Raw genomic sequence first — 24327 nt, 5'->3', positions numbered from 1 at the left:
CATTACCATCAATAAATCATGGAAAATGTACATTTACCCATATTGCATGTAATGCTTAATATACTTGGGAATTACTGATGGCTTAATAATAGTATGTGTAGAAACAGTGGTGTAATTACTCCCCGCTCTTTGTTGGAAACAATGAATCTAATTCTCTTCTCATTTGCACTAGTGTAACTAAACTGACTTAGTAGGAATTGCCCTGGAATTACATTGCTAGGATGACAGGACAATCAAACCTAGCTTTTGTAAATTAAACAGAATCAGTTCTTCGCTATTACTGTGCTCTGTTTCATTCTGGTTTCTGAATTTGTAACTCCAGTTGGAAATACGTAAATTCTTCTTTTTCAAAGTATCTTTGGTTTTAATTAGGCAGCACGTTACAGCTCTGTACAACATTCATTCTACTTCATTGTAGACATAGTTTCGCTAAGTAGGAACTTATTCTAAGTAAATTCCAGTTACTTACGTAAACCTCTTGCAGGTTTGTAGTGTTGCTGTAGCATGGTAATGTGTAGCATTGGACACCAAGTACCAGAACTTTTGAAATTAGCAGAAAGGCTAGTAGCAGGTGCTGAAAAATAAACCTGAAATCACAAAGGAACAGGAATGCAATCTGGAAGATAAGAGATATGTAAGAAACTGCCTGATGTTCTTTTTTTTTTTTTTTTTCCTCTCTTTTGCTTCTTTACCTGAGCAGATATGGTTTAATCTGTATGGAGGACAAAAAAAAAAAAAGAAAAAAAGAAAAGGCAATCAAAGAGTTGTCAATTAATCCTGTGTTATCTCATTAAAGAACTGTAAACATGAATATTGTCTAGATAACGTGAAAAAGCCTGTCAGTGAACAATCAGTCTGGCCTTAAAAAAGAAGGAAAAAAAAAATCAAGGGTATTTTTTGAAAACTTGTTTGTGTTATTTGCCTTTTAGAGGATGGTGAAATAAAGTATTGATTGATCTATTTGAATAAATCCTGAAGGGGAGGTTTTCAATTTACTTGAGTGTTTGTTCTGATAGGAGAGGCTGAAAAGACAAGTGTCTTGTCATTCTTGTGTGCTCAAACCGCACACTATCCTCATCTAAGTTTGTCGGAGAATTGGATTGAAATGTCACTTTTTCTAATTGGAGACATGAAATTCTTGTCTCCCTTGCCTTGTCAGATCACCCACTTATTGTAAGAAACAGCAGTTCGTATCTAATAGGTGACATAAAAGTAATCAAGCATTGAGCAAAAGGAAAATAGTAGGGTGGAATTGATTAAATGTATTTGGTGTAGTAAATTAGATTTCTACATACAGTCCCTAGGTTGATTTTTTTCTAAAAGTGGGCAGACCCAGCACTGATTAGGTTTAGAAGAGCAGAATGAGTCCGTCTGAGCAGACATCAGATTATTACAGAGTTCAGACTGCTTATTGAGTTCAAACAAGGTAAACCTAGATGTCAGATTGACTGAAAGGAGTTTTGTTAGGTTTTTAAGCAAGGACATAGAAAGGTAGCCATCTGTAATGCAGGCAGCTTAAATGTCTGCATCTTTCCAAATGGAAGATTTAACACCAAGAACAGAAACAAACCTATTTGGGTATCTACAGCAAACAATTTATTCTGGAGGACAAAATCATTTTGAGAGCAAGAGACAGTAAGAATATATTAATGGTTGCTTATCTTTAGTATCAGTTGTTCTTATACATTAAGTATACACAGGTACTTAACATCTCTTTTCTCTCTGCCAACTACCCTTTTATGCTGGATCCATCAGTCTGTCTTTACCCCTTTTTTTACAAACTGCTTGTGTGAGAATTCTATTTTTATGGTTGCTTGACAAACCCTGTCATGAAGTCCTGCTTTCAGATACTGTTATTTTGACAAACTGACTCCAGGCTGATATTATCTTTTGTGGGTGTGTGCCTCAGCCTGAAGGCTTTGAGAAAACCTCCAGCCAAAACAGATGAGATAGTTCAGGCATCTTAACAAACTTGCCTTAAGAAAGTGCTAAAGACTCTCGCCTTTGAAGCAGGAACTTTTTTTCAGGAGGAGAATAGGTCAAAACCACTGTTTCTCTGTTCCCATGAAAGTCAGTTTAAAAGCTGCTGAATAAAACCCAAACTTGGAGTGGTAATTTAGGGTAGATGAATTTAGAACACTTAGGTAAACAGATGTGGATGAAGTAAGAGTAGTGCAGACTGAGGCACCACTGTCTTAAAAAGAGAGTTGGCAAATCAGGATTGGACAATTCAGAATGTTTGATTTTGGAAGAAATCATGTTTGCGGAAGAGAACTGTTTGTGCCTTGCTGGCATGGGTGGTAAACATGCAGTACAACTGCTAGTACTATAGGGTTTAGCAGGAATGCCAGCTAATTAGATTATGCCTACATAGGCTTACCAGTGTATAGTAAAAAGACACTTGTTTTTCTGTAAAGTTTAATAATAGGTATAAAATGCAACAGTTACATTTTTTTAAATAATGACTAAAAGTGTTTTCAAGAACATTAGGGTACTAAAATCCTAAACAATCTCAGTAAAGGAATAGTGTAAAATTATCTCATGTGTTATGCATCATACTGTTTAGAGGTATTGTTTATTAAATAATTAAATGTTTTGGCAGGAATTATTTAAAGCCTTTTTTGGAAAAAAGAAAAAACAAACCTGCATGAAGAACTGTGGTGTTTCAGTCACCTCCATGTCTTTTGTTATCAGCGGGGATATTTGTTGCCCTTCATCCGCAATTAAATGCTGTAAAAATGACACTGCTCTCCATCATTCCCAATGGTGTGGCATCATTTGCATGCTCAGAAGAGGAGCACAATAATATGTATATATGTATACGTGTATATATATATAAAAAAATATATAAGGAAATGGAAGAAAGTAGTCTTAAAGCTGTTTAGTTGATTTCAAGACTATACAATTATGATGATTTGATTAAGACCTTATTAACATGGACATAGCATTAGAGATGATTGATACTTTATCACTTTACCTGCTCATGGTGTGCTGAACAGTATCACATGGGAATACCATGCTATTGACTTTCTAACAGTTACTATTTAATTAAAAAATCCCCAATAGATTGCAGGATTAATCTTTTTTCCCTGTTCCTCTGTAAGTGAAGCCTGGCTTCATTCTCCCACTCACCTCAGAAGAAAAATTGGAAAATATTATTGTTATTATTGAAGTAGATTTCCCCCCCCCCCATTTTTTAAATTAGCTCTTCTGAGCCACCAAGAAGAAACGTGTATTTTTTGTGTTCTAGAACTCACTTAAATCTCAGAGATTTACATTATCTCCACTGGCCTCTCTGTGTGACGCCTTTCTTCTCCTTATAAATATTTTAAAAGAACTGCAAAACATAAAGATCTTAGGATCTTATAGAAAATATCTGGAAATTCTGTATTATTCTGCGTAATTAAAATACAAAGCATTGTAAATAAAGGAGTTGACATTTGAAGTTTCCAGTTAATATAGAAGGCATAAGAATTAATAGTTTCTGTGAATAAAGTTTCTATGCATGTACGGTTAAATTTGTTTTTAATCCTCTGCCTATGAGAAAGGTTGCTCCTTATCCTAAAGGCTTTGTCTTTTTCTCATATTTACTGTAAATGATCTATTTATGTAGGGTAGCAGAGCATCTGCCTAAAGCCTTCTGACTTCTGCAGATCTCTGGTTTAGTAGGGTGGCCGCTGTTTCCTTTCCATAAGAGATTATGCTTATCGTCATTTGTCATAGAATTTAAAAGCACTGAATTTGAAATTATAGATGAACTTACCCTCTTTTTCTTCTTTTTTTTTTTTTTTTTTTAAGTTAATGTTGTATTTTAAAAGCATTTTTAAAGGATTTCCAGTACTGGACAGCTTTTTTTCTTAACTGTTTCAAGGGAGATCTACAAGGAAGAACTCCTCTTTAAGCTAACCAATTGTCCTAAGCAGCCAGTACTACAAACTTGTTACTGCAATCAGTTGAAATTCTTTTTCTGAATATCCCCAGCTGTAAAAACACAGGTTATTGTACTATTTTTGTAAAGGTATTAATCACAAAGTAATTTGCATGATATGTATTTGAGACTACCCTGGTGGCCAACAGTAGAACTGCTTTCAGTGAAAGGTGGTGCTGCTGCAGCCTGATACTTACCCGATTAAGTGACTAAAATTTCTCAGTATCCAAAAAAAATTAAATCATTCTGTCTAAAGAACAAATAAAAAAATAACAATAAAAATAACATAAACAAATAAAAAGTCAGAAGAACAAGTTTCATATTTCAGTCATGAAATTGGCTCATTATATTTGGTAGTACACTGTATTAAAGTGTCTGCTTAAGTCTAGATCTCATGTTTTTGACCAGTCACTTAATAATGAGCATCATATTTGTAATGAAAGGTTCATTTTATGTAACCTCAATCTCTGGTAAGAAGACTACTTTTAGTATTAAACTACGTTACTAGAATTAAACTGCAGTATATGTAGGCTTTGATAAAATAATGCAGCTTGCATTAACCTTTTGCGCTGTGGTCACAAAGGAATAAAAAATATGCCCTGAGGGATAAAAAGACAATAAAATACTGTCTATTTCAAGTACTTGTAATACTTGGAATGAATTGTTGTAACCACTAACCTTAGTGACCTAACTCCTGAGTTCGCATTTTGAATGGCACTTCAACAGCTTTTAGTAGCGTTTGAAACTTGAAAGTAATTAACTGTTCTTTCAGCATGGCTAAGTAAATGCCTTAGGATGCTCTATAAAAGTTCCATTTCATGTCTTGGTTCACAAAACAGCCTAATGATTTAAATTGATGCTAAATCATTTTGAGGCTGTTTCCAGGCATGTTATTGCTGTATGAAGCCTGAGTTTATATACTTTAGGACCAATAATTTCAATAAAACTGCAGTATGACTTTAACCAAAAGATGACTCAGTTTGCCATATATTGCTACTGACGTATAACCTTGTTTTCCTTACTGGTTTGAAAATGTAAATAATATTATTTTCCTTATGTTTTGGAACCTGCCATAATATAATAAGCAGTTTTTATGTCTATCCCAATCAGTGATAATTAGTTAGATGTCTTCAAAGGCATTCTGGATTGTTGCTCACTGTATCATGCACTTTATTACAATAATCATTTTGTTCTGTTAAGATGAAAATATATATTGCTGGTGCCTATGTTTGCCATTTTGTGATGGCATATTTCAGCAATTACTAACAGGTCACACAGATCGAAGCTTACATACAAGTGTGCAGTGCTAATTAGCAACTATCTATCTGAAGCATAGCTAATCTTCAATGTACTTTGTGCTCTGTGGGTTGAGTACTCTTTCTGTAACTGAAGAAAGGTATCATAATGCAGGATAATTACATATTTGTTAAAATAGCAAATCTGCTATTTTTCAGGAAATAGTAATACCTATTTCCAGAGTTTCTTTGTCCCCTGTGCATCATTCCTTTGTGTTTCTTGCTTTAACTCATGACTTTGAAGTCTTTGCAAAGAGTATGAAATATATAAATTCAGCTTCTTTTCTGTTTGACTACCTATATCTCAGCACACTGGAAAATGGTTAGCAGAAGAGGATAAATCTGATTCTACAGCTTAAGGAAGGCAGATGTTCTACATTGATTACATATTCTGTGTAGCTTTAAGAAGGTGGCAGTGTTTGCTGATAGATATGTTCAGAATATTGGATAAAACAGTGCCTTATTACAGCAGCCTGATTTCATTCTACTTCAACATATTTAACCAATGGAAGGGGTATTTTGTGCAGCTGTGATGTATGAAGCAGCAGAGTAATTTCCTGGTTAATCAACAGGGGGAAAAAAAGAATTTATTTTCCTTTAAAAGGAGATGAGGTCTGCAAATTATTTCTGCAGTCTAATTTTAAATGAGGTGTCTATCATCTGATAAAGAAAGGTTGTTTTAACATTTAAACTTCTGAATTCTTTAGAATGCCAGCTATCAAAAGGTGTTTGCTCTGTGAGACCAAGTACTGCTTCTGTGTGGCAGCAAAAATAAGCCGTAGCATCAGACTCATATTAAAGACTAAAGAATTCCCCCGGCTCTCATTTAGAAGCTCCTTCTGTTTAACCAGGATAAAGGACTTGAAAAAAATGCTATATTTATTCTGCTTACACAGAAGTCTATGAAAATAGGAAGGCTGAGTAACACAGTCCATGAGAAATTAAGAATAAAATATTCATTTTGTTTTCATGCAGAACTCACTGTTCTCGTTATGTCTAAGGATAGACTACAATAACAATCTTACCTTAAAAAATATAGTTTGTGTAGGATTTATATTTACATCCAGTAAGAATGATATTTTGATAAGAAAACCTGATGTCATCTTCATTTTTAAACTGTAAGTTATAATTTGCCATGTAATGGCTGGTGACTAGAATACCAGTTGTACCTGGTTTGAACTTACTCAGAATAAAACAAAATTTTCATATTAGAATCTCCAAGTGCATAACACAGTTTGCGTGTTAGATTTTATTGGAAATAAGGTTATCCTAGTGATTGTTTCTTCATAACCTGGTTTTATGGATTCTTCAACTCTAACATAGTACAAAACATATTGCTTATTTGAATGTTTTAGAAGCAGAAAATAATCCCAGTATAATCATTGCTGCTTTTTGTAACTTACTGTGCTTCAGAGCCACCAGTTCCCATTGCTCCACCTCAGCTGTCTTCTGTTGGTGCAACTTACCTGTGGATACAGTTGAATGCCAATTCTATCAATGGGGATGGACCCATTATTCAAAGGGAAGTTGAGTATCGAACTTCAAGTGGAAGCTGGTATGACATACAACCTGTGGACTCCACAAGCTATAAGATTGGGCACCTGGATCCTGACACAGAGTATGAAATCAGTGTATTACTTACAAGACCAGGTGAAGGAGGAACCGGCTCTCCTGGCCCAGCTCTCAGAACAAGAACAAAATGTGCTGGTAAGTACTCAAAAGCAATTGGAAATTTGTAAGCATTTTTCTAGGGTTGAAAACGTAAGTTATTTCACTAGCGGTTTTTACTGTGTACCTTAAACCGTCAGGCTGCAGGAACTGAGACTGAATGCCTTTAACTATAAGCTATTGGTGTATGTCAGCCGCAATGACCTTGAAGCCAACCTTCAGTGCCACTATAGATAGATGCCTGTGCATTCTTTACTGTCAGGTATGCACTGATCTCTCTCCATTTCATTACACCCCTCCCTTGCCAGTTTATGTTTGATTCCAGGTTGTTTTTTTCCTCTCTCTCTCGTTGTTTTTTTGTTTTGTTTTGTTTTGTTTTTTTCCTAGTATCCCAAGCTTGATAAAAATTCTTTCTTTTGGGTAAAGTTCCTTTTTTCTTTTTTTTAAATGTCAGATATATCGCACTTGCAGACAAAGTGGAAAGAGATCCCATGTAACAGCAAAAGTATGCACTGTTAAGTCTCAATTAGCAGATGAGGTTTAGCAAAGGGCTGCTTTCTTGAGTGACTGACAGCATGTCTTTTCTTTAAGTGAGGTAGTGTGATTTCTTTTCCTGTGTAGCAGTCTTGGCTCCTGTTTTGGATGTTATAATTAATAGTGCTGACCTCTGTAAAAAGAATTCAGAGTAGACCTTTTATACAAAGGCAATTGTACAGTAATTTTCAGGAAGACTGGCAGTGATATTATTTTGGGATTCAACTGCTCACAGTATACTGTGACCTGGAGGTTTGGGGTTTTTTTTTGTCATTAGTATTTTCCCCAATATTTTGAATCTTCTTTCTGCTGCTGTAAAGTTGGTGGAAGATAGGCAGAAGTGCATCTAGAGGAAATAGGACTAAGCAAATGGTATTAGCTTATTGATCCTAATCTTTTAAAGAATGACTTAGTGTTACTTGTCTTTTTAACAGGAAAAATCACATACTTCAGTTCTTTACTGTGAGGGTGGTGAGGCACTGCAACAGGTTGCTCAGAGAAGTTGTCACTGCCCAATCTCTAGAAGTGTTTAAGGCCAGGATGGACAGGGCTTTGAGCAACCTGGTCTAGTCATAGCAGCCTTCCAGTATCTGAAGGGGGCCTATAGGGATGCTGGGGAGGGACTCCTCATTAGGGACTGTAGTGATAGAACAAAGGGTAATGGGTTAAAACTTAAACAGGGGAAGTTTAGATTGGATATAAGGAGGAAATTCTTTCCTGTTAGGGCGGTGAGGCACTGGAATGGGTTGCCCAGGGAGGTTGTGAATGCTCCATCCCTGGCAGTGTTCAAGGCCAGGTTGGATGAGGCCTTGGGTGATATGGTTTAGAGCGAGGTGTCCCTGCCCATGGCAGGGGGGTTGGAACTTTATGATCTTAAGGTCCTTTCCAACCCTAACTATTCTATGATTCTGTGATTCTATGTCCCTGCCAGTGGCCAGGGGTTGGAGCTATATGAGCTTTAATGTCCCTTTCAACCCAAACCATTCTATGGTTCTGTGCTTCCATGTATTTCCATTGGATATGAAAGTAAAGTTACTTTTTGTAAAGTCACCTGGCCACCTGTCAGTGGCTAAATGGCATTTTAGGTGAACTTATTGGTGAAATATCAAACATAGAATGAAATATAGCTGTCAGAATCCCAGTGTTATGTTTTGAAGATGCAAGTTTATACAAGTGCTAATCCTTTTTATTATTTTTGTTTGTTTTCTTACTGTCATTACTGGAAAGGAGTATTTAATGAAGAATACCAAAAAGCAGGACTGTTATCATAACAGTTAATTATTTAATATTTATAAGATTTATATTTACTAGACGAAGATAATTTTAGCTTAGTCAAAAGTGAGGCATAAAAAAATTAAGAGTTCCTTTCAGGAGGCCTTCTAGGTGGCTATGCTTTCCATAATAATATAAAATTATCTGTCTAGTCAAGGTAAGTATGTATTTAATACACAAATATTTCAGTTTTTTTTAATTAAAGCAGTTTTTCTCATAGTTTGATCATAATATATCATAGGGTGCTGTGTAAGTGAGCCTGTCTGTGCTGAAGGCTTGGAGTGTGGTGGCCTGATAGCCAACAACCAAGTACCCACACAGCCACTTCACTCAGTCACCTCTGCTGCAGGACAGGGAGAAAATGGAAGGCAAGAAGACGTATGGTTTGAAAGAAAGACAGTGTAATAGGTGAAGCAGAAGTTGCACTTGCGGGCAAAGTGAAATAAGAAATTTATTCAGCATTTCCCATCAGCATTTCCCATCAGCAGGCAGATGTTTAGCCACTTCCTGGGAAGGAGGGCCTCGGCACACGTAATGGTTGCTTGAGAAGACAAACACCATAAGAATGAACTTCCCCTCTTCCTCTCCTTTCCTTGTGCTTTGATTGCTGACCATTACCTCATACGGTATGGAATATCCTTTTGGTCAGGTGGAGTCAGGTGTTCCCACTGTGTCCTCTCTCCCAGACTCTTTTCCAGCTTCAGTCTACTCACTGCAGGGACAGAGTGGGAAAAAGAGGAAGCCTGCAAGCAGTGTTTAGCAACATTCAAAACACTGGTGTGTTATCAATCTTCTTGTAGTCACAAATCCAAAACACAACACCATAGAGGCTACTAGGAAGGAAATTGACTCCACCCCAGCCAGACTCAGTAGAGAGAGCAGTCCACAAGTTTAGTTATATTTATGAGCATCATATCCTTTTGGTCTTTTCAGGGGTATATACTCTTTAGTGTTAAAACATGGTTTCAGTTTCATAAACCGTTATGTGCTGGAAGTATTTTATTATCTGGTAATGCCTTGTAATACATCAGCATTATTTGTGTTTTCATTAAGCTAAATGATAACTCTTTTCAATTAAAAGCAGAAAGTGATGGCTGACTGAAAAATTTAAGTTGTGTGATGATATTAAATCCATCTCTATAAATTGTTTTTTTTTTACAGCAGAAGATCCTGCTTTGAAGGTGTAGTGGTTATTGGTTAACTATTAGCAAGTGACATGCTAATAAGTGGCCCAAGGGCTTAAAAAGAGATGTTGATAAACTAATGACAGTATAATTAAGCTGGGTAGGAGTAAAATAATGCCAGTCTCCAAAGCATACCATGGAATTAATAAAGCAGGAGTCTTAAAGAGGAAAGTCATTGCACCTTTTTAATTACTGTGATAATTGTATGCTGCTTGCCTGTTCCCTAGGGGTCTAGTGAACCACTTGGAGACTTGAAGCAGTATGCTAGATATTCAATAATCTTAATATTTCTCCAAAGCATTTGAAATATGTTTTCATTATAGCAAAATGAGATTTCAGAGGCTTGGAATAGACAAGTCTTATCTGCAACTTTAGTAAATAAAAGCATCTATAATTACAATGCAAAGGAAAAAAAATCTCTCCAGACTTGGTTGTATCACCCTCAGTGGAGCAGTTACATGCTTTCTAAAGTGCTTTGCTTCCTTTTGATGAAATCTAATACAAATGTAAGTGCTTTTCCAGTGTAATGTTCAGGAAGGCCAAGGAATTACATTCAGATCTGGATTAGATTAAACCTAGAACGTGGAGTTCAGGTTTGAAAAAGAGGAGTTTAATGGATTTTGGCCATTGTGGATTTTGGTTTGTGGAACCACATTAGAGTCAGGCTTAGAAAAAGGAATGTTTCTCATTTCGAGATCTGAGCTAAGACCTCACCTGGTTGTCTGGAATTTGAATCACCAGTTGCTGTGCTCAAAGCTTCCTCTTCCTACAGCTGTCTCATGTGGTGTTATGATCCTAGAAGAGTGCTGCCACTTAAAAGGGGGGAGAGGGGAAGAATATCCCTCAGGAGACACACAACAGAACATTTTCATCATACAGCGTACCTCAAATTACTCTGAGGTACATTTCCACGCTGGCATAATTGTAAAATAAGGATTCCAGAGTAGTCACACACAATTAGCACTATTTAGGGGCAGGATACCCGAATGCTGCACAATAAAGACACTGTTATTTGAGAAGTAAGACTTTTAGCTTGGTGTGATGCTTGCAACGTCAACTACTACTATAGAGACCTCAACCACCCAGCCATTGCTAGCAGTTAAATAGCTGCACAAATATTTGAACAGAAGAAATCACCTTGTATGTAAGCACAAAACCAACAGTGGCTCTGCCATATGGGATATAATAAGTTTGAGGATCTGAGAATCAATAGTTATAAAAAAAGCACTCTTATCCTTTACTGAAGTAGATTGGGAATCCTCTTGTGCTTGAAAAAATCTAGAATCAAATCTCTAAATCTAACCCAAACCCAGTAGAACTGCCCATAGTGTAAAACCTAGGTAGGAATGTTGAAGGATTAGTAAGGTAGACTATGTTTTGTAGTTTCCCCTTATCCGCATCAGTATTTCTGTTGGTAGAATTATTTCAATGTTTTGCAGCACATTTTGTCTTTAAAATGTATTGCAAGATACCAGTCTTGATCCAGTGTATGTACCCTCACTCTGATGGTGAGACAGTGCCCCAATTAAAACAGTCTCCCAGAAAATCCAGAACTGCTGTGGCCTCTCTATTAGGAAACTTTATTTTTTAACAACGTCATTCCTTGAATCCACTGGTGAACAGAAATAGCATAAAGCAAGCTACTGGAGGAAGAAAAAATAAAATAAAATCCTTTCTCCTGCTAAGGGAGAGGATTTTTAAGGCCTTCTAGGGAAAATCATTAACTTTTCTCATCATGTTTCTTTTTTCACTGTGACATGTTGAATAATTCTAGAAAATCAGCATATTTTCTTTTGCTGAACCAGAAGACTCTACTGTAACTTAAAAAATTGAAAAAGAAGTAAAAGACTGCCATGAAAGAAACCTCTGATGGACTATCCCCAGTTTGTGGGGTTTTTTAACAGTCAGAACTAAACCACAATTATTGCCTTGGAATATTTGCAAAAAAAAATCACTGACAATTTAACCAATAATTTTCCAGGCAGAGAATTCACACGTTCCTTGTACAGGAAGTAACAGGAATGTCTTAATTAACATAGTTCATTTTGCTGTCTCTTCTGCCCCATCACCAGAAATTGTCAGGAGGAAAGCTGTTACTCACAGTACAACTGAGCTCTTGATTCACTGCTGCAGGTTAGTTGTAAACTATCTGTTACTCCTGGAAGGCTTGTTTCAATCTGGAAGAACAGAGGAAAGGAACTCTTCAAATCCCCACTCTTAAAGATTATTCTTTTTCATTTTATTCATTTTGATCACTGCTTTGGCTTTAGCTGGGTAATTTTCCAAGGTGTCAAAATAGCTAGTTCTGTGCTGGCATCTCCTTGCGCTGTGAAAAAAAATCTGCATGTGCCAAAATGCTCACTGGAATGAACAGTGAATGAACAGGGATGGAATGAGCATCCTCTTTCCTATGATCAGTTAAGACCTCCTCTCCTATTACCAGTTCATGAAAATTATCAGGTGTGGACCAGAGCAACAACTGTATTTTGATTATGGTATGTTAACTAAGTTGCCTGTTTACTCTTTTTCATTGATTAAAAGGGGGCATAATTTACAGGCATATAAGACCAATAGCCATTTGAAAAACTGTAGGGACTTTTAAAATAGTCCCTAAAATTATACAGTACTGTATTGTCATGCACTCTCTAACTGCATTGGGTTGCAAGAGACAAAAGTATCTTAAGGCAGGTGATACGGGCCAGCAACTGTCTTGAGCCCTGCATGCAAAGTCAGTGTGCTTCTGGCACACCGAAAAGTACTCTATGCCACCACTTCCCTCCTACCCCATAACATGGAGCGCTCTGCCAAGTCTTACATGGTGGCCAGTCTGCAGCACCTAGGATATGACATTCTGAATGCTCAATCATCTTCGTAGTTATTTTCCCCATTTTCCACCCTCTTCTTTTGTCATCAGTTCTGTAGTTAGTCTCTCCCTTTGTCAGTGTTCATGCCCTAGCATGTCTTCAATCTCAGTGGTACTGCTTATTTCCATGCTCTTCCCCATTCTAGATCACTATTAGGAAATGAGTTTCTTCCTAAGAACTTCTTCAGGTTGAAATGGTGGCTGCCTTTCTTGATCCTTGCAGGCTTCTTTGGGTCTTTTGACCCTTTTGTCTCAAGAAAGGAGGGAGAATCTTTGTGTCACTGGGAATTAAGTTCTTCCTTCTCGTTGCTGTACCTTGGGCGACTGCCTGTGAACATGTTCAAGTTTTTTCAGGCATGTAACAAAGTCTTACCATGGCTAAGTTTTGCGATCATAAGAAAATGTCAACTTGAAGTTGTACTGCAGATTAGATTCTTTTCTACAGCTGTTTTTCAGAACTTTGCAATTTTATCTCAGAAGTTTGAAACAAGGCTGTGCAGCTGTTTTGTGTCAGAGCTAGACCTCAGATCCAGACACCTGAACCCTGAGGAGGAAAGTTGCAGATGCTGCACCATTTTATATTCCATGGAAAAGTTCAATAATATTTCTAAAGTCACCATTCAAAACCTGAAGATGTAATAAACTTTAGTAGCAAGTTGGATTGATTTATCAGAACAGGAAGTCCACAGTAAACTTAATTTCATGTACGGGTTTTATTGTGAAAATAAATTAAAGTTTAAATGGAAATTTGAAATTGAAAATTCCTACTGTATCGTATACCATCCTTTTCCTAATACCTTTCCAATATACAAATCATTCCTATATAAGGCTCACTTTCTCATAAGGGTAAAGGCTAGTATTGGGGTTTTTGCAGTGTAGCAGGTAATCACAGCTTTTGGATGTGCAGAAAGTAAGCTCTTAGATTTTAATAGAATTCCAAGAAAATGTTACCTAGTAGGATGTATGCCCATGTCTCTCTGTCAGTTGTCACTTTCCTCTGATTTGGAAACAAACAAGAAAAATTTCTTCTTGGAAAGGGCCCTACTGAAAATACAAATTATGTCCAGCTGTAACTACTGTCGGAAAGTTCTTCCTTGGCAGCCACTTGCCTGGAAACTAGGACCCCCATTGTTCCTTACTGACCAGATTTCTCTGATGTTGTCTTACAAAACAGCCTTCCTTGGTGTTATTGGAGATCTTGAGTCAAGAAAAAAACAAAATAACATAAATTTCTCCCATTTAAAAAAAAAGAAAAACAATTTTTTTTTTCAATCCACGTCTCCTTTTCATCTCACAGTGCAAAATTCTCCTCTGTGAGTCTGGTAAGTTCATGAAAGTAAATGCAGCTGCAACAACTGCCCCTCCTATCTTCAAGAGGGGCAAGAAGAAAGACCCAGGAAAGTACAGGCTGGTCAGCCTCACCCTAATTCCTGGGAAAGTGATGGAACAGCCAATTCTAGACGCCATTTGCAAACATGCAAAGGACAAAAGCATGATCAGCATGGATCCACAAAGGAGAAGGCATGGTTGATGAACCCGATAGCCTTCTGCAATGAAATGGTTTGGTGAGGGGAAAGCAGTGGACATACTCATAAGCTGTCTGGACATGGTACTTGCAGAGGAAATTGCAGGTTGGTTCTCCATTCTGTGATTCCTCAGGCTGTGAATGCAAACACTTTTCCTAACAGCAGCAGCCAAGCAAGCTGGTGGTATGTAGAAATTACTAATCCCTGCACTTTTGTGTTGTCATTAGTCCCTAAATACATATTTTTGGTTTAGTTACAGCATCCATAGGTCTCACTGGAGAAACAGAATGTTTTCCCTCCCCATCACCTGAAGGGGAGAGTGGGAAGAGGACAGGGAAACTGCTGTGAAGGTCTGTCGGCCCTCTCTGATTGGCCTACAGATGCCTGGAGTGTATAAGGAATATAGACACATTCTAGTGATGACAAGGATACAAGAGTATTAAACCTGAATGTCAGACTGGTTTATTTTGAGGAGCCTCTCATTACAATGAGGAGAAGCATTTAAGATTCTTTTCTGACAGTAATATTTGGGTTAATATAGGGGTGAATACTGTGTTTGTATAAAGAACTGCCAGGTAGGACTGTCTTTGGTCATGTGAAAAGCAGTTATATAAATGGAGACTTAGTTCTTCACTTTATTAGATTCCCATTTCAAAACATTTACAGAGGAAGAAATTAACCTGCTCTTTGAGACAAATGAACCTTCACCATCTTATAGTAAACCTGAGGGGCAAAACCATTAATTTCACATCTGCCAGGTAGAGGGAACGTGAAGGAAACATAATGACCCTTGAGAAAAAGTAGATAATATGATTCCCCTTATGACATATTTCCATCTCCACATTTGTTGCAGTCTGTTATTAATTCTAAGGATAATCTCAAAAAAAAAAAAAAAAAAACGCACTAAAAAACCCGATTTTACCCAACTTTGATTTGTGAAGAATTTCACATTATGGACTGAAAAAACATGGCGCCTTTCATAGTAATGGTAGAGTAGGTATACTTGTAACAAATATTGATAGCTCTTTATTTAGGATTATTCTGTTCTGAACAAATTGAACATGAACTGTTTCATGGATGCATTGAACCTCTGTTTTCAGGAGTATTATTAGTGAAGATTTATGTGCACACAGTTGCTCTCTATTTTTAAAAGGAATTAGAAATACAGAAAAAGGAATGCTTTGGGTATAGGTGCCTTCCCTGTGAAGTTCCATGGGTACCTTGAATTTATCCTTAAAAACTTTCTGCTGAGCACTTTCTCCCCTCTTGTGAGGGCAACTTTCACATCAGTAATTACAGTTTTCACAACCAGTTGTGCTATACTACCTTCCAGTTATAGGCAAACTTCACTTTAGCAAATGATACGGGAAAGGATGGCTTTTCCTCTGCTTTAGTCAATGGAGGGGTTTTATCCAAAAGCAAAGCAAAATCTTTTATACATTTGAAGTGGGTAAAGTGTATTTGCTTCTTTATGTCTAAAAGAATAACTAATTATGCGTGCCTGAGAGTGTGTATATGTCTATATACACATACATATCCCCATCAATCCAGTTCTCTTTTTCCTTCATATATATGTATGAATGTATCACCCCTATGACCAACGGGGATTTAGGCTCTAAAGAACAGGTTTTGTAATTAGAAAAGCACAAACAGTTGGATGAAATTCCGAGCCCTCTCTTTCAGGAGCCAAGAAAGTAAGATATCCTGTTGGACAATGGAAGCCTAATTTCTGAAAGATTTGTCAACTAAATATCATCACCTTTTGATGGTAATCCCATTTTCCTTTATGACAGACCTGCAAGGCAGGAGGCAGTGCTGTCAAATGGAGTATTTGATGTTAAGACTTCTGCTTCTCTACCCTGAGCCTTCTGAATGAGTGCACTAGCTTGGCTCTCTCTCATCTTCTGGAATTAAATTCTGTCAGGTCTGCATAAAATTTAAATTTGATCCATGTCGATTTGGATAAGATATGCCAGTGGTTTTAAAGGGGATTGAGAGATGGATGGATGCATGGACAGGCATGCCCCTCTGTTTTATTATTTTAAGGCTCATTGTTTTGTTTGAGACTGTTAGACCATATGCTAGCTTGCATAGCATCTTTGGCCAGTTGTAAAAACACAGAACTGCACAATTCTATTGGAGCATCTGTGAAGCATGAAACATCCAGGACTTATGTAGAACACTGAAATCTCCCAGTTTTCTTTTTTTTTTTTTTTTTTTTTTAATATTTTACAAAAAGGTAGAATCACAGGTTTGCAGAATGAATGGTGCATTAATTCTGCCTCACTTCAAAGGAAAATGAGCAATGACACCACTCAGGTGCTTCTGTTCTTTTTTTCAGTGCTTGAGAGGCATTTAGGCTTTCCAAAGCTGTTTGTTTTACAAATGTAGAATTGTACACTGAATCTAGTCCAACCTTCTGGAAGTTCCCAGGAAGAAGAGCCTGTGCTGTGAGTTGTGGCTTTTCTGGTACTACTTTTTTTGCCATAAAGTACAATTACATATTTATAGCATGGACTGTAGAGGAGGTGTCTAGTTTTAAAGCTGAAATCAGGACAAATGCTGATGAAGTTATTTTTTGACTTTGGAAGACAAAAAATCTCCTCAGAGTACTGGGTCATCGCAGTGCTGAAAATACTTAACACCGTCCTACAGTTCAAGTATCTCTTCTGGTCAGCGAGTGTGCATCACATTTCTAACTAGGGAATAACAAAGTTCATACAGTTCAGGGAACACTAGACCTCTGCACTGATAGATTTAAAAGAATATTTCTGTTTGGTAATCCACTTAATTACTGCTGATTGTGTTGGTGACGCAGGGATGGGCATCTCTGTGGAAGTGAGATTATTCCAGACTCTTGCAGGCAACAAACATCCCAGACAGAAAAGTTGCTCTATATTCTTTTTTTTGCTACACTATATCTACATGCCTAGATGGATTCTGGCCCAAAGAAAATAGAACATTTGACTATGAGGACACTGAGCAGACAAATACTTACTTTAATATCTAAAAGGAAATAAATAAAATTGGAGATGCTGTGCATAGCATTATTGTGAAGTGCTATGTTAAAAGAAGAAAATGGAGAGCAAAATAAGACTGCCAATGAAGCTGAAGGGTCTTGCCTTTCAGTATGCTTTTTCATCCATGGGATGATCTTTTTTTAGACTGAGAATTATGACCAACCATCTAAAATACTTTTTAACAAGTGTATTTTCAAATTTATACTTCTGATGTCTGCATTTGTCTTCCAATATATACCATGCTTTGAGCACTCTTTTTATTATTTTAAATGCATTAACAATTATCTGTTCATTTAGGTCATAATTATTCATTCTGTTCAGCTTGATCCAGTTCCTGGTAAGAAAAAAAGGTTTTCTTTTGGGAATGGTAGAGTTCAGTTTTATCCATTAATTCATGATTCAGAGCCCTCTGAAAGTGTTTTGGTTCAGAAAATTTGCAGGAGAAAATGATGTTTATAGTGGACTGGTATCTTTTAGTATTATACATATGGGAAAAAATGCATGTAAAGCAAAAAGGCAAGAGTAAGTGTTTACTCTTGACACGCAGAAGCGCCTTTTCATTTCTAAAAATGTTATATTCTTTGGAAACAAAAATCAAATTGTCTGTCAGTTACTTTTTGTTTTGACTGTTTCTGCAGATATTTTCTTTGCAATTAGCTAAAAAAATAAAATTCAATAGTTTACTTAATTACTGTTATACAGCATTGAGTTTGAGAGGATGAACCAATGTGTAACTGGTATGTTTGGCCAAGTAAATTAAAAAAAATAACTTTTAATGACCTGAGCATAATTATAGATGGCTTTGGAATGACAACTGGCAAAAATTGTACTATAATTAAATTTCCATTATAAAAGTTTCATCTTTTTTGTCTGACATGTAAGGCTGGATTGTGAAGAGTATTCATTTATAAGAGGAAGAATTAGAGAGCTATAATTTATAATTCAGGATAATCAATGAAAGCATTTCTTTTGTCAAAAAACCTTTCACTGACAAATAGCATTGCATTGTTGTTTTAAAAAGAAATGAAAATGTCTTCTTGTTATTTTTTTCACTTACTGTAAAAGGAGATGAAAAATTTTGGTGGTTGAACTAAGTCTTGCAGTAATTCAGAGCAATATCATGCAGATAGGGCGTTCAGTCTGTTTTTCTGTTAATTAACATTAACTTTGTCTCAGTCTATATCCAAGACTGTTCATGTAGAAGTAGGATCTTTCTAAAGGTCATCTTACCAACTTCCGTTTAATCTAGAAGAGAGTTGTTACCAGTAGAAGTGATAACATATTCTGGTTTTCAAACTTTCCAATTATTGACTGAAACGGACCCTTTGCTTTCTGATACTGAGGTCTCAAAGACAATTAATTAAAACATTATGAAGCTGCCCTGTTCATTTTTTACATAATCCTTCAAAGGGAGCTCCATCAAAGATCAGTATTTTAAAAAGTTTTGGCACCAGATTTTCGAAGGCAACTGCAGAGCTCAGAATCGCTCTCATTTAACTAAGAAATAGGGGACACTTCTTCCATATGCTCATTTGTGATCCGTATTTACAGAATTATTTTGTGTGCTTTTGTTATCACTGTTAATTAGACACAAGTCTAATCCTATAGTGATTCCTCTTACTATACTATCTCTTCATTACTTGAAATGTATATGCCATTAATCTCAAAATGGGATACTTCATATACAGAAAAGTTAGACTCCTGACTAAGTAAAACTGCCTTTCATCTTACCATGAATCTGTTAAATAAATGAATCTATTTCTGCTCAATTAACACGACAGAATAGTTTGGCATGAATCTTCCTAAGCTAATTTATTTTATTATGTGTTACAGTGACACACTGTCTGCTAAGCAGTTAATGTACACTATTGCACTGAGTTCCTGAAACAACTGACTTGAAAATGGGTGATTTTCATAACAATGATTTTCAGAGACTGTCTACTAAAATTCAAAGTGATCATTTACTTCTGTGTGTACTACCACTTTACTGTTAGTCTTTTGACTTATAGACCATTGCTTATGAAAGCAGTCAGTGTTAATATCTTAAAATCTGTCAGAAAATTACTGTTCTGTATTCATTTTCACACTGTGCAGTAGCTGCTTTCTGAATGGTACTGAAGGCCAGTTTGTAGTCTCTTTCTTTTCAAACAGGCTTTAAACTGCAAACTGGTACGCACACTGACTGCTAAAACTATACAATTTGCAATTAGATAACATCTTAGGGTTTATTCTGCGTCTGGAGCTTTATAGATGGACAGTTCTTCAGTGGATCAGAATAGAGGGGTTTTTTCCTTAAAATTTAAAGGTTTGAGCTGTCTTCTCTTATTGAGAAGTTTTAAGTGGCATGGCCCTAGATGTCTTCTGTAACAGCTGTAGTCAGTTGACTTGACAAGCTGAAACACTGAAATGGCAGGGTGACACAATATTCTGCCTTTGCAGTGTCTTAAAGATGCATGAAGAAGAAAAAGGCATCCCTCATGGAATTTAGTAAACATTATAGATACACATAAGCATTGAATTATTTCTTCATAGGGAATAGCTTATTATCTAGACAAAAAATGGGCACATCTAGTAGAGCTCAGCAACAGATTAAAGCAAATCTTTTTAAAAATTCTTAGACTGCACATAAATGGTGAGTTACTGCTCAGATTTACAACTCTTAAATCTAGGGTTTTTTTTTTGAGCCCAGGTAACCAGTCTCTTTTTACTTAATTTTTTTTTTGCACAAGAATATTTCTGGCCTTAAAGGAGTGCTGGAGCTATCAAATGATGGTGAAAAGATGTGATATTGGACAAAATAACTTTCAACTCATTCTCAGAAAAAAATGGACTATATTTGCTACAATTTTCCAGCATGGTGAAAGAGGAAGAGTAGTTGTTTCAGTCTAAATTGTTAATATTCAGCAAAATTAGCACAAAGAGTTGATAAGAGACATAATGAAATATATGTGACCAGTATATGTACTGGTATCTGCAGGCCTGCACCTCCTATTACTGTGCTAGTTCTCACACAAAACACCAAATTTAAGGTTACCAAAGCAATTCAGGAGATAATTAGTTGCTTTATTTTAACATGCACTGTCTGATGCCTGCCTACAGTAAAATACATTGAGTGTCATTTAAAGTAGCAGTGAATAGCTTTGATTTTATTTGGTAGGAAATGTTAAAGAATATATGCTACTCAAATACTCTTCCTAAAGAAACTTAATGTGATGCTATTTTTATTGGATTGTACAAAAATGACAGTGAATTAATTCAAATCAGAATTTTGTCATGCTGTGTTAAAAGCACAGGGCGCATGATGTATAAGAAAAGTAATTTTTGTTTATTTTCAGTTTTATGTTTCCATGGATTGCAAAAGTTGCAATTACAGCACTTTTAAGAGGGAAAAAGGCTTCAACAGGGTTGCAGCAGTATTAGATGTTGAAATTATGACTGGAATCACTTTTTCCAGTGGAAAAATAAAAGAAGCTGAAATGCGCTGCAACATAAGAGCTCTAGAATAAGACAGCCTGAAGGAAGATACAGAAGCTGTTATGGATCACTAAACCTTTACCTGCTTAGAGCTTAAGACTTGTGAAAGTTAACACTTGGGTGGTTGGAGGCTCCTTTCAGATGGAAGCTTTCTAGATGAGGATAAGGAGACCCTTGAGTCCGTTGCTGTGGCTGAAGCTCATTAATTCAGTCCAACCTCGGCTTGCATTTTTTTGCTGATTTCCAGCATTTTCTTTTCCTTATATCCATGGAGAGAACCTCTTTCCTCCTTAACTTTCCCTTTTTATTCACCATATTTGACACTAGTTTTAGGTAGCATTTCACATATAAACTGTATTAGAAAATAGATTATGTAGGTGTAATCCTGAAAAACACAGTTGATAAAGCATGAATTCAAATAATATTAGATTTTTTTTTTTCCCACTAGTAATGATCTATTGCAGAAAAAGAAATTCCAAGGCAAGTCTGTGGTATTTGTTAGGAGTAATCAGAGTAGCAAAGAAATGTTTGTTTTCAAGGTACTAATAAGTAATCTGATTATGCTGTATAATTGTATTGCCATCATGCTGTTATTTCAAGTGATTTTATTTTGGGGAAAGTAAATATAGGCAGTAACGCTAGACTAATTTTGCCTTCCGCAATCAAACTTGGAAAGGTTTTGTCAATATTTTCACGATAAATTTTCTGCTGACTTTTCCAAAGAATTGCTGTGAGTAATTTGAGGGAACACTGTAGTTCCTTGGACAGCTTAGTGCCTATGGGAACAATAAATGTTACTCCCATAAACGTATTTTTTAAGATTTAGCAAAAGTATGGGTTGCTATTTGAGAATTACCTCCAGCTTTTACATACGCTATCAGAAACCGTGCTTTTGCTGCTCAGTGTAGTCAACATGGAGAGACAGGCTTCGCAAGAGGCTGATTCAGAGCAGGATCCAAACAATGTGTTCTTATTCATCTTCTAAATGAATTTTGGGGTTTTTCTTTTAATGCAGCTTTTAAATTAATCTTTTAAATTTAATTACCTTTTCACTGATGAGAAAATGCGTGTAAGAGAGACTGCCTCCTGCATCTTTGTAAATACCCGCGTATCTCTTTGGGGATAAAGATAAAACATTCTAGGGTGAAGGTGAGATTTGAGACTATTATATGTAAAGACCTGCTCAGGCTATTGGCACAGTGATAGTGTTTGTCATTATATCAATGGAGGACAGGCCAAATTCAAAACTAAGGTCAGGAACACCTTGTTTAAAGCCTTGCTTTTAGGTCTTTGTTGATTAAGTTCTGAGTTATATGAGATGGTGCTTTGACTTTCTGAATCTGAGCAGAATGTGTTCTTATTCTGAAGAGAAGACAAATGTCTTCTTAATCTTCCAGACTTTGTTAATTCATTTTTAGATGGGTCATTGCCAGGGTTAAAGTATAACACTTTGCTTGCTCTCAAAGACTGTTTCGAGGTGTATATATGTAATATACTGCTGAAGCTAAATCAGTTGCTGGATTATTCTGCCCATAGTTTGCCTGTATGCCCACTTTTTAAATTTATTTTATTTTATTTATAAAACAATGAACAAATACCAGTGTATGTTTTGAGCGTAGGGTTTTTGTGAACAGCTGAATGGTAAAAAACATTGCAGGTCCATACCACTGCTAGTCAAAATAGACTAGAAAATACAGTACCTGGACTGAGATAGCTTACATTTACATTCTCATGTTTTGATAGTTCAAAACAAGACTTCCTTTATACATAATTGGCAGCTGGAAGACCAAATTTCTGATTTTAGCGACGTCCCCTAGAAATCTGATGAGAGACAGGATAATCTTCTTAAGACTGTAGGTGACTGAAAAAAGGGTGGCACAACGGAAAAAGAAACATAGGCATACCAGACCTCCCCCTTCCCTACCAAAATATGTACTAAGTTCAGTAGTTTCAAATCTGAGGTGATTGATTTTTTAAAAACATTTTATTAATTTTCATCAAATAATTCTTAGAATGTCATCCTGTGCTACCTGCTTCTTCATTTCTTCTTGTGAGTGCTTTTTTTTTTCTCTAGAATCTTCTTTACTTTTTTGACTCTCCTTCCTCTGCTGCATATTTTTCTTTTGGTTTAGACAATCCCTCCCTCTATAGCATGGCATTTAGGATCACATTACACTTAAGTCTCACTGAAGTAAATATGCACACCTGAAAGCATGTAGTAAATTTTACGCTTTTCCATTTTACTGTGTTTGGTATGGTAAGAGTGAAAATATTAAAATATAGCTTGTTTTAAGATGCAGATTGTATGTTTGCTTTACTCTTACTATCCTGTCCACCAAAATACGGAAATGCTAGAAATAAAAAAACTCAATGATGATGATCTAAGGGACAGTATCTTTATTTCTTTTTCCTCCCTTTTTATAGGAAACAGTTTAACAAAAACAATCTAGGGCAATACCTATGGGATTTCAAAATTTTCAAAACTAGAAATATTTGAAAGAATTCTTTAAAAATACAGGTGACTGAGGCATTATTTAAAATATTACATTGTATTGTGTTCTTTGAATTCAATTATGAAAATTCCTTGCAATGTTTTCAGAAAGCAATATGAGTTGTCACAGGATGGAAGAGGTTTGGCCATAGCAAAGGCCATAAAAATTATTCCAGGCTTAGACACCTGGCAGTTGAGCTGGGATTTTATAGATTATGCTATGGGCATGTCCATTTCTCCTGGGCTCCACTTCTGGAGCTAGAAACTTCTCTGAAACTTTGTCTAAGTGACTTTTTTCACTTGTGATCCATTGTCCTTGGCCAGCCAAGGTCTGCTAAAGTCTCTAAAGGGAATGCCAACAAATAAAGGAGAAGCAGCTCTTTTCTGTCCTGTGGAGGAATTAAATTTGGCATAGGCCATCCTCAGGTGCTTCAAGCAGGATTGGCCTGTGAAACAGATCAGAGGAACCCAAATGGAATACTATCAAAGAAATGTGAACGTCCTGCATCATCTGGTTAATCTTCCTTGTAAAATAAGAGAGCTACTTCAGAGTTGAATTTGATCCAAGAAACTCTTGACAGTTTCTTTGATGTTTTTTCAAACCAGTGAGGATTTTATTTTTTTTTAAGCTATAGTTTCAGCATTGAAAGGACGTCTGTCATTGATACATACGTGCATTTGGCTTCTCTATGATCCCAAGAATTTGTAAAGAGTTTTTGAAACTTGTGGTGGTGAACTCTTTATTTGGATGATACTTTCATCAAGCTATCATCCAAGAGCAAAGTCATTTAGAATATAACCAGGGTGAATTGTGAACTCAGCACAGATTGATTTGCAATAAATCTAGACTAAAGCAATCTCATCTTCAGTAGAGCACTGGCTCCTCCAGGGATTCAGATAAACACCAAAAGAGGCAGAGCTGTTCTTTCAGAAATTAGATTTAGAAAAATGAAAGGTGTATTTCTGCACAGATTTCCAGAGATACATCAAGTTTTGGATTATTCATAGTTAATGATTTTTTTTCCTCACAGAGATATTGCACCTGTTCAAACAGTGCTAACTTCAGCCTGGA

The 24327-nt window shown here is 36.3% G+C and overlaps 1 protein-coding gene across 12 annotated transcripts in view; it reads left to right on the top strand.

Moving 5' to 3' along the window:
* The window catches only part of PTPRM (protein tyrosine phosphatase receptor type M), a 464510-nt gene that overhangs the window by 181957 nt on the left and 258226 nt on the right, over positions 1 to 24327 (top strand). For all 12 annotated transcript variants that reach the window (XM_061356322.1, XM_061356320.1, XM_061356317.1 and 9 more), the window contains one exon: positions 6637 to 6930. In XM_061356322.1, the coding sequence (XP_061212306.1) occupies positions 6637 to 6930 (294 nt within the window). The remainder of the gene's footprint in view (positions 1 to 6636; positions 6931 to 24327) is intronic.

The sequence above is a fragment of the Neopsephotus bourkii genome, unplaced genomic scaffold (assembly GCF_033783945.1).
Source record: "Neopsephotus bourkii isolate Nb327-2 ecotype Australia unplaced genomic scaffold, CSIRO-AGI_Nbou_v1 NB_846, whole genome shotgun sequence".
NCBI lineage: Eukaryota > Metazoa > Chordata > Aves > Psittaciformes > Psittacidae > Neopsephotus > Neopsephotus bourkii.
Note: the sequence above shows the minus strand (reverse complement) of the source record. Positions and strands in the feature narration are given on the sequence as shown.